The following is an 11,915-nucleotide window of genomic DNA, read 5'->3' on the forward strand; positions in this document are numbered from 1 at the left end:
AGAGTAGCTGTATTTGTCTGTGAGGTTGTCCACAATACTAGCCAACCGTCCTGCTACTTCAAAGCGTGTGCATAGCGGACCTTGACTTTCCTTATCTGTTGTGTTACTACAATGCAATGCCCATCTCCCATCTGCATCGCTGGCATACAGTGGCATTACGCAACAGGTGGGAGAGATAAGGTGTGTGTGTGTGTGTGTGTGTGTGTGTGTGTGTGTGTGTGTGTGTGTGTGTGTGTGTGTGTGTGTGTGTGTGTGTGTGTGTGTGTGTGTGAGAGAGAGATTGTGCGTGGCTGCCTGCATGTGTGTGAAGTTCATCTGTTCAAGGCAGAAGTCTGCTGACATAAATGAAATGGAGGCTGGGGACCTCATCGTTCTCTGTCCTGCACTAATCCTCTCTGTGTTTGGAATTCTAATTCTGCAGCCTATAAAAACGTTAGATAAAAGGCTTTACAGTATGTGTCCAATGGTAAACAAGCAGTCATGAAGTACACTGAAGGGGAAAAATAGTTCACACACACAGAGAGAGAGAGAGAGAGAGAGAGAGAGAGAGAGATTTTTTCGGAGGACAGAACCGTTAGATAATCGCTTTTATTCTCAAATCTGACAAAGCGCTTCCAGTTGCCGCCTGTCCCCAACCACCTGCTGGATCCAATGTAGACGATGTGGAATTAATACGGATAGGAGAAAAACACTCCAGATTAGTTCCCGAAAGTGAACGCGCTGTACCTACTCTGTAGGGACGGACCTGTGTTGCGGGGAGACGAGCAGTTCCCACTGGGCACAGACGTCAATTCAAAGTATAGTCCACGTGAAACAACGTCGATTCAACCAGTGTGTGCCCAGTGGGTTGTGTTTGGAACAACACAAGAGCTCTCGGGGTAGCCTAAACATGGACAGATATCACTACCATTTCGTTTCGTACTTTGTTTTCGCTCCCGGTCAGTTTTTGAATAGGCCTACCATAGTTCGTAAAGTTGTCTGCGTGCAGCGGAGCGCACATATGGCTGGTCAATTTGAAGGATGTTGACGCGAAATAATTCGCCTATGATGGAAGTCAATTCACCATAAAGTAAGAGAGGATAAAACGAGTTGTCAGCGACGGTAAGTAACGTTCTGGCTTTGTGAAGTAATTATTTTGCCACGCATACATTGCATTAAAAAAAAACAATTTGCAATGAGAGCCAAATTGAGGTTAAAAACATACAAAAACTAGTGTAATCATTTGTTTTCCCTATAAAGCTATTCACAAATTATTGTTATATATATATATAGCCCTATAAATATATCTCTAATGGATTTATTTCTACGTCATCATATATATCCATATTCATATTATATTTCAGCCCCATGTATTGATATTCATATTATATTTCAGCCTCAAATTTTATACACACGTTTGTCAAATGGCTTGCTGGCTCCCTCAAGATGACAGACATCTATCACATTTATCAAATTGTAGCTCTCAAATGTAATCAGGCTAAAGTAGGTAGGCAATGCGTCCCAAATGGCTACACAGTGCAACATATGGGGCTGAAGGTCCAAAGTAAATAGTACACTATGAAAGGTTCCATTCAGGGCAGGGACCATGGTGTAGTGCAGTAGTCACAATAGATTCATAATGATAGCTTTTCCAACTGGCAGGGATATTATTGGGCCAGGCAAATCCAATCAAATCAAATTGATTTATATAGCCCTTCGTACATCAGCTGATATCTCAAAGTGCTGTACAGAAACCCAGCCTAAAACCCCAAACAGCAAGCAATGCAGCTGTAGAAGCACGGTGGCTAGGAAAAACTCCCGAGAAAGGCCAAAACCTAGGAAGAAACCTGGAGAGGAACCAGGCTATGTGGGGTGGCCAGTCCTCTTCTGGCTGTGCCGGGTGGAGATTATAACTGAACATGGCCAAGATGTTCAAATGTTCATAAATTACCAGCATGGTCCAATAATAATAAGGCAGAACAGTTGAAACTGGAGCAGCAGCACAGCCAGGTGGACTGGGGACAGCAAGGAGTCATCATGTCAGGTAGTCCTGAGGCATGGTCCTATGGTTCAGGTCCTCTGAGAGAGAGAAAGAAAGAAAGAGAGAAAGAGAGAATTAGAGAGAGCACAGGCCTGTGCAATAACTGTGAAATTGGATGTCTGAAGACTAACATTTACCAGATAATTGTGAATAAATGTAGAGTCTATCATCGGTTGGGGACTAATGGATCGGCTACATGTAACTGTAATCAGTTACATTGCCAGCAAAAAATATTGTAATCAGATTAAAGATACTTTTGAAAAACTAGATTATTACTTCTTGGAATACTTTTAAATTCAGAAAGGATGTTAAAGCGAAATAAATTACATCATGACACCATTCTGTTTTCTCAATGACATTCAATTCAGCATTGAAAAAAGACGGACATTTAAGTTTGTTCTACCTGAGCGAGTCTGACCACAAGTCATAAACCACTATGATGACACACCAAATGATGACCACCAATCAGAGACCACTATGATGACACACCAAATGATGACCACCAATCAGAGACCACTATGATGACACACCAAATGATGACCACCAATCAGAGACCACTATGATGACATACCAAATGATCACCACCAATCAGAGACCACTATGATGACACACCAAATGATCACCACCAATCAGAGACCACTATGATGACACACCAAATGATCACCACCAATCAGAGACCACTATGATGACCACCAATCAGAGACCACTATGATGAAGTTTGTTCTACCTGAGCGAGTCTGACCACAAGTCATAAACCACTATGATGACACACCAAATGATGACCACCAATCAGAGACCACTATGATGACATACCAAATGATCACCACCAATCAGAGACCACTATGATGACACACCAAATGATCACCACCAAATCAGAGACCACTATGATGACACACCAAATGATCACCACCAATCAGAGACCACTATGATGACACACCAAATGATGACCACCAATCAGAGACCACTATGATGACCACCAATCAGAGACCACTATGATGACACACGATAATGACTGACCAGATGACCACCAATCAGAGACCACTATGATGAAAAAGAGACCACTCAGAGACCACTATGATGACACACCAAATGATCACCACCAATCAGAGACCACTATGATGACACACCAAATGATCACCACCAATCAGAGACCACTATGATGACACACCAAATGATGACCACCAATCAGAGACCACTATGATGACCACCAATCAGAGACCACTATGATGACACACGTAATGATGACCACCAATCAGAGACCACTATGATGACACACCAAATGATCACCACCAATCAGAGACCACTATGATGACACACCAAATGATGACCACCAATCAGAGACCACTATGATGACACACCAAATGATGACCACCAATCAGAGACCACTATGATGACACACCAAATGATCACCACCAATCAGAGACCACTATGATGACACACCAAATGATGACCACCAATCAGAGACCACTATGATGACACACCAAATGCGCTTGATGGATCATTTTTGTCTTCTTCTATCGACTCTTAAAGGGAACGTAATCCAAAACTAACTGAAAACAATCTAATTATGTTACTGAGTTTTGGGTAATCCAAAAATACATTACTGACTACAATTTTTGACAGATAGTAACTTTTACCAGATGACAGTAAAGTAACTTACCCAACCATGTCCTATATACACAATTTCAGGAAATTTAACCAATATTCCCAGGTTTTCCAGAAATCCTAGTTGGAGGATTCCAGATGTCCTGCTTATTCCCTCCTGATTCCGGGAGTCTTCCAAACAAGATTTATGGAAAAGTTGGGCTTTTTTTGTAAACGTTACCAGAATTTTGCAACATCTTAAAAGTGACAGGCTTTTTAGAGAGCTTGTACACGTCTTCAGGTGTCAAGTTATTCATCCAATAATCTTGGTTCCTGTCTTCCCAGGTCCGCGGACCTCTTCCTGACCACCTGACCATACACACATACACACCGTCCCAATGCCACCATGCCCATCATCAGCAACGCTAACCATGACTTCACCAACTACTCGGTCAGCAGTGACAACAGCAGTCTGGACCGCTTCTTCACAGAGTGCCCAGAGACAGAGACAGTCAAGGGAGTGTACTATCAGAGTGCCCAGCTGCTCCGCAACGACCCCAACGGGGCCTGGCCCTCTGTCGACCACACCCTGCAGGTTTGATACTCACTTTTGCTACTACTACTACTTCTATCGACTCTACTAAAGCTAACTAATACCAAAACTAACTGAAAACACTCCATTATGTTACTGAGTTTTGGGTAATCCAAAAAATTACATTACTGACTACACTTTTTGACAGATAGTAACTTTTACCAGATGACAGTAAAGTAACTTACTACTACCATGCTACTATACACTACAGGAAAGCTACTATTCCAGGTTTTACAGCTACTACAGCTACTACTAACTACTACTACTTGGACTACAGCAGATGTCCTACTTATTCCCTCCTGACAGCCACTACCGGAGTCTTCCAAACAAGATTTATGGAAACAGTTGGGCTTACTTTGTAAACGTACTACAGAATTTTGAATCTTAAAAGTGACAGGCTTTTTAGAGAGCTTGTACACGTCTTCAGGTGTCAACTACTTATTCATCCAATAATCTTGGTTCCTGTCTTCCCAGGTCTACGGACCTCTGCTACCTGACCACCTGACCATACACACATACACACCTACACTCCCAATGCCACCATGCCCATCATCAGCAACGCTACTACTACAGCTGACTTACTACACCAACTACTCTGTCAGCACTGACAACAGCAGTACTACTACCGCTGCTACTACTACTACTTCACTACAGTGCCCAGAGACAGAGACAGTCTACCACAGTACTATCACTACTGCCCACTGCCACTGCTACCAACGGGGCCTGGCCCTCTGTCGACCACACCCTGCAGCTACTACTACTACTACTACAGCTACTACTACTACTACTACTACTGCTACTACTACTACTACTACACTACTACTACTACTACTACTACTACTACTGCTACTACTACTACTACTACTACTACTACAGCTGCTACTACTACTACTACTACTGCTACTACTACTACTACTACTACAGCTACTACTACTACTACTACTACTACTACTACTACTACTGCTACTACTACTACTACTACTACACTACTACTACTGCTACTACAGCTACTACTACTGCTACTACTGCTACTACTACTACTACTACTACTACTACTACTACTACTACTACTACTACTACTACTACTACTACTACTACTACTACAGCTACTACTACTACTACTACACTACTACTACTACTACTACAGCTACTACTACTACTACTACTACTACTACTACTACTACTACTACAGCTACTACTACTGCTACTACTACTACTACTACTAAGCTACTACTACACTACTACTACTACTACTACTACTACTAATAATAATATAGTAATAATATAATAATAATACTATAATAATAACAATATAATCATATATTGCATTTAGAAGATGCCTTTATCCAAAGCAACTCACTACATACTACTACTGCTACTACTACTACTACTAATACTGCTACTAATACTACTAACTACTACTACTACTACTACTACAGCTACTAATACTACTACTACTGCTACTACTACTACTACTACTACTACTACTACAGCTAATACTACTGATGCTACTACTACTACTACTAATAATAACAATATAATAATATATTGCATTTAGAAGATGCCTTTATCCAAAGCAACTCACTCATACTACTACTGCTACTACTACTACTACTACTACTACTACTACTACTACTACTACTACTACTACTACTACTACTATTCCTACTACTACTATTCCTACTACTACTACTACCACTACTACTCCTACTACTACTGCTAATACTACAACTACTGCTACTACTACTACTACTACTATTCCAACTACTGCTACTACTACTACTACTACTATTCCAACTACTACTACTACTACTACTACTGCTACTACTACTACTGATACTACTACTACTACTACTACTATTCCTACTACTACTGCTACTACTACTACTACTGCTACTACTACTACTACTACTACTGCTACTACTACTACTACTACTACTACTTGCTACTACTACTGCTACTGCTACTACTGCTGCTACTACAGCTGCTACTACTACTACTAGTACTATTCCTACTACTACTACTACTACTACTACTACTACTACTACTACTACTACTACTAGTACTATTCCTACTACTACTACTACTACTACTATTCCTACTACTACTATTCCTACTTCTACTACTACCACTACTGTCACTGCTACTACTACTACTACTTATGCTTCTACTAATTCTACTACTAATACTACTACTATTACTGCTACAACTACTACTGCTAATACTACTGATGCTACTACTACTACTAATAATAATAATAATATAGTAATAATATAATAATAATACTATAATAATAACAATATAATAATATATTGCATTTAGAAGATGCCTTTATCCAAAGCAAATCAGTCATTTTGGACATATTGAAACAAGAATGTAATAACATGTATTCAATAGTTATGAAGCTCATATTGACTAACTTAATAAATAAAACTGGATATATTCTCTGTGTTTTCTGTTACCCAGGCCTTGATCAACGTAGGGGGTAACCGCTACACGTTCCCCTGGACCACCCTGGAGCAGTTCCCTCTCACTCGGCTTGGGCGGCTTCGTCTCTGCACCAGCCCCGAGGGCATCGGCAGGCTCTGTGACGACTACGACGAGACCCAGAGGGAGTACTTTTTCGACCGGAACCCCACAGCGTTCCGGGTCATCTTGAACTTCCTGGCGGCCGGGAAGCTCCGCCTCCTGCGGGAGCTGTGCGCGGTGTCATTGCACGATGAGCTGGACTACTGGGGGGTCGACCCCGCCCACATGGAACGCTGCTGCCGCCGGCGCATGTTGACACGTGTCGAGGAGGTACAGTGTTTCTGTCAAGTGGTTGTTTATCTATTTAACATTTATTTCACGTTTATCTGATCTTTCTTTCAAGGGGAACCTGGTCTAGAAGACGGCTCCATTTATTGGGACATTTATGTGATGTTGACTTTACAACTAAGGCTTGATTGTAATCTTGACTGTGATTTTGATTGTGATCTTGATTGGGATTTTGATTGTGATTTCAATTGTGATTTAGATTGTGATATTGACTGCGATTTCGATTGTGATCTTGACTGTGATCTTGATTGCAATTTCGATTGTGATCTTAACTGTGATCTTGATTGTGATTTTGAATGTGATCGTGGCTGCGATTTTGGCTGTGATCTTGATCGTGATCTTGACTGTGCTCTTGATTGTGATCTTGACTGTGATCTTGATTGAGGTGGCGGAGCGTGAGCGTAAGGAGGAGGAGTGGAGACAGAGGAGGATGAAGCTACAGAGGCTTCCCCTGTTGGCTGAGACGGAGACGGGTTACCGCAGGCTGATGAGCAGGTAGAAACAGTAGGGTTAAACATTGATCTTGGATCAGCTTCTCCTCCTCCAATCCTAACCTTAACCATTACTGGTGAAAATGCTAAACTGACCCAAGATCAGCATCTTCACCCAGCACCCAAGTACATGTATAACAGTGGTCACATGTTCAAAGACTGACCAGGGACACAGAGGGCTTTCTTTCTCTTGTTGTTTGTTGAGGAGACAAACTGAGAAGCCGTAACACAGTTACCTATCAGTCGATGCACTTAGCACTGATCTCGCGAGCATGATCCCAATAGCTGTGCCCTTCCTTCAGAGAACAGTAGTTATATTCATAACTTTACGTTATGTCCTTGTGAATTTGTAAGACAACAGGATCTGTAAACAAGATCTCCAACAAAAAAGGGTCAAAAAATAAATATATATATGATTTTTCTAACTCTCTTCCACAGGTTGAGAGAGGTGGTGGAGAACCCCCAGTCTGGCTTGGCAGGGAAGATGTTCGCCTGCTTCTCTGTGATCATGGTAGCTGTGACAGTCATCAGCCTCTGTATCAGCACCATGCCTGATCTACGCCAAGAGGAGAGCAAGGTGAGGGAAACAGAACCGCTGAGCTAAAAGCCTAGGGGTTAGCTTGGGGGAGCTAATTACAAGGCTTCGGGGAGCAAGGAACCTACTCAAATATGCAATGTCCTTCTTTCAACCTTTTAGATTGTAAAGAAACCAAGCGTTGTTGGGGGGAGGTGCATTGCTCCCCATCAATAGTTAAACCAAGCTTTGTTGGGGGGAAAGGTGCATTGCTCCCCATCAATAGTTAAACCAAGCTTTGTTGGGGGGGAAAAGGTGCATTGCTCCCCATCAATAGTTAAACCAAGCTTTGTTGGGTGGGGAAAAAGGTGCATTGCTCCACATCAATAGTTAAACCAAGCTTTGTTGGGGGGGGGAAAGGTAAATTTCTAGGCAACTGTAGTTTGTTTCAGTCTCCAGGTCTTTCCCCCATATCTAAATGCTATGACAACCACTCTCCCCATCTTCATCTAGATTATTTATTTATCTTTCTTCCCCCCCTCTCTCTCGCTCTCTCTCTCTCTCACTCTCTATATCTATCTATCTATCTATCTATCTATCTATCTATCTATCTATCTCTCTCTCTCTCTCTCTCTCTCTCTTGCTCTCTCTCCTCTCTCTCTCTCTCTCTCTCTCTCTCTCTCTCTCTCTCCTCTCTCTCTCTCTCTCTCTCTCTCTCTCTCTCTCTCTCTCCCTCTCTCTCTCTCTCTCTCTCTCTCTCTCTCTCTCTCTCTCTCTCTCTCCCCCCCCCTTCCCTCTCTGCCCTCCTCCCTCTCTGCCCTCACCCCTCTCCGTCTCCAGGGCGAGTGTTCCCAGAAGTGTCGTCACATGTTTGTTGTGGAGACGGTGTGCGTAGCCTGGTTCTCCTTGGAGTTCATGCTGCGGTTCCTCCATGCTCGATCCAAACTAGAATTTGCCCGCGGGCCCCTGAACATCATTGATGCTGTGGCCATCCTACCCTACTACATTTCTCTGGTGGTGGTGGAAAACAACACTCTGGAGGATGGCAGTGCAGGAGCAGGTGGAACAAACATAGTCATTATCATATGCTACACTAGCTAGCTAGGCTAGTAATATATAATAATAATAATATATGCCATTTGTAACACACAGTCAGTGTTATAATGGGGTTAAGCTAACACCCACTAACAAGCGCCATGCTCTACCAACTGAGCTACAGAAGGACCACAGTGTTATAATGGGGTTAGCTATAGCTAGCTAGGTTAGTGTAGCACAACAGTGTTATAATGGGGTTAGCTATAGCTAGCTAGGTTAGTGTAGCACAACAGTGTTATAATGGGGTTAGCTATAGCTAGCTAGGTTAGTGTAGCACAACAGTGTTATAATGGGGTTTGCTATAGCTAGCTAGGCTAGTGTAACACAACAGTGTTATAATGGGGTTAGCTATAGCTAGCTAGGTTAGTGTGGCACAGCAGTGTTATAATGGGGTTAGCTATAGCTAGCTAGGTTAGTGTAGCACAACAGTGTTATAATGGGGTTAGGTATAGCTAGCTAGGTTAGTGTGGCACAGCAGTGTTATAATGGGGTTAGCTATAGCTAGCTAGGTGTCAACCTGTTTCTGGATATTAACAACCTACCATATACAGCAACATTGTGTACCTTCACCTCTGTTCCCCAGGTAGGGTGTACCTGGACAAGCTGGGTCTGGTCCTGCGGCTGATGCGTGCGTTGCGTATCCTGTATGTGATGCGGCTGGCGCGCCACTCCCTGGGCCTCCAGACCCTGGGCCTGACCATGCAACGCAGCACCCAAGAGTTCAGCCTCCTGCTGCTCTTCATCACCGTCGGCATGGCCCTCTTCTCTCCCATGGTGCACCTGGCTGAGAGTGAGCTGGCGCCCAACGCCGCCACCGCGCCCCAGCACAGCTTCAGCAGCATCCCAGCTTCCTATTGGTGGGCCATCATCTCCATGACGACCGTGGGCTACGGAGACATGGTGCCGAGGAGCATCCCGGGTCAGGTGGTAGCGCTGAGCAGCATCCTGAGTGGAATTCTCATCATGGCGTTTCCTGCTACTTCCATCTTCCACATGTTCTCCAGGAGCTACCAGGAGCTGAAGCTGGAGCACGAGAGGCTGTGGAAGGAGGAGACGGGGGCCGCTCTGGCCGCTGACAACCTGGAGAACAGGAGGGAAAGGGAGGTGGAGAGGGAGGCGGAAGTAGAGATGAAGGCGGAAGCTGTCGCGGAAACGGACAGCCACTGGCCCAGACGCCTAGACTTTGTGGAGTCTCTGTGCCAGTCCCCAGGCTATGCTCCCGGCTTGGGGGGGAAAGAGGGATGATGGGAGGGATGACAGAGGGGCAGCAGGCTATACTCCCGGCTGGGGGAAACAGAGGGATGATGGGAGGGATGACAGAGGAACAGCAGGCTATACTCCCGGCTGCAGCATTCTGATCTGAAGAAGGATACCAGACCTGATGCTAAGTCCTACATTGTAAAAAGTGGGATGACACTGTTGTTCGTCTGAATTGCCTTTTCTGATTGGTATAATAGAAAATTAGGCTTTGGTTCGTTCAACTTGTTCTATGCTATTTTTCTGAAATCAAATAACACATTTGAGAGATCAGTTTTCTTCTTTTTTCGATCTTGTCTCATCGCTGCAACTCCCCAACGGGCTCGGGAGAGACGAAGGTGCTTCCTCTGAAACATGACCCGTCAAACTACGATTCTTAACACCCCCCCACTTAACCCAGAACTCAGCCGCACCAATGTGTCAGAGGAAACACCGTTCAACAGATGTCCAGGGTCAGCCTGCAGGCACCCGGCCCACCACAAGGAGTCGCTAGAGCACGATGAGCCAAGTAAAGCCCCGCCGGCCAAACCCTCCCCTAACCCGGACGACACTGGGCCAAACTCTCCCCTAACCCGGACGACGCTGGGCCAATTGTGCACTGTCCTATGGCCACGACCGGTTGCGACACAGCCCGGTCAGCCTCTAGCACTGCGATGCAGTGCCTAAGACCACTGCGCCACTTGACCCGTGATTTTTTTAATTGAATGAAATCGATATTCGCATTAAAAAAATGCAATGTGGGTGGCAGCCTATCAGAAGAGATCAGAATGTAGCCGTGGCCTAATGGGGGGCGTGGTTTTCAGTTTGTTAATTTTGGCCACCCGTGAGAGTGAATGTCATTCTAGGTAATGTGTTCTGTTTTAAAAAAAACGTTTATATGTTCACTGCCGTCACTGAAGCTGAAATGATATCTACATAAGTACTGTGATACTAAAGAGCCTGGAAAGGTTCCCGTTGACAAGATGGTCACCATTTGGTTACAATATTGTAACCAGTAAATGTGAAAGAACGTGTTTGGAGTCATTATTTCATGTTATGGAACCAACTTGTTGTTGTAAATGATGAAATGTTGTAAATTACGAGGGCTCAATATATTTTTTAAAGATCAGCCATTGAGGATTAGAATAAACACAGCTTCGCCCGTCATTCAGCCAAACACCCTCAAAATGTGTACCTCACATTTCCATATCATATACAGTTGTCAACGGTCATGATCACTATGTTAGATGCACAGTTACCAGATGACATGGCGTTATACCCTGGGTTGTCCTGAACAGAATGAGCCTGTTTGTTGTATAGTTGTATTGTATACACATCTGAATCCATTCTATGCCACCAAAATTACCATCTGCTTCTCTGAATAATATGTATTTTTTTTGTGAATTTTTACCCCTTTTTTCTCCCCAATTTCGTGGTATCCAATTGTTGTAGTAGCTACTATCTTGTCTCATCGCTACAACTCCCGTACGGGCTCGGGAGAGACGAAGGTTGAATGTCATGCGTCCTCCGATACACAACCCAACCAGCCGCGCTGCTTCTTAACAC

The 11,915-nt window shown here is 43.8% G+C and overlaps 1 protein-coding gene across 1 annotated transcript; it reads left to right on the forward strand.

Moving 5' to 3' along the window:
• The first annotated feature begins 521 nt into the window (after positions 1-521).
• Positions 522-11,097, forward strand: LOC118381155 (potassium voltage-gated channel subfamily G member 4-like). The gene is made up of 7 exons (XM_052517297.1): positions 522-1,101; positions 3,950-4,199; positions 6,663-6,995; positions 7,399-7,508; positions 7,943-8,081; positions 8,859-9,078; positions 9,697-11,097. Exons 2-7 carry the CDS (start codon positions 4,011-4,013, stop codon positions 10,356-10,358), a joined length of 1,653 nt encoding a protein of 550 aa, XP_052373257.1. The 5' UTR covers positions 522-1,101; positions 3,950-4,010; the 3' UTR covers positions 10,359-11,097.
• Positions 11,098-11,915: the final 818 nt, after the last annotated feature.

The sequence above is a fragment of the Oncorhynchus keta genome, unplaced genomic scaffold (genome assembly GCF_023373465.1).
Source record: "Oncorhynchus keta strain PuntledgeMale-10-30-2019 unplaced genomic scaffold, Oket_V2 Un_scaffold_6615_pilon_pilon, whole genome shotgun sequence".
Taxonomy (NCBI): domain Eukaryota; kingdom Metazoa; phylum Chordata; class Actinopteri; order Salmoniformes; family Salmonidae; genus Oncorhynchus; species Oncorhynchus keta.

Coding starts and splice junctions, on each gene's coding strand:
- LOC118381155 (XM_052517297.1), top strand. CDS start 4,011: ATGCCCATCATCAGCAACGCTAACCATGACTTCACCAACTACTCGGTC. Junction 6,996..7,398: donor TGTTGACACGTGTCGAGGAG/GTACAGTGTTTC, acceptor ATCTTGATTGAG/GTGGCGGAGCGTGAGCGTAA. Junction 8,082..8,858: donor TACGCCAAGAGGAGAGCAAG/GTGAGGGAAACA, acceptor CTCCGTCTCCAG/GGCGAGTGTTCCCAGAAGTG.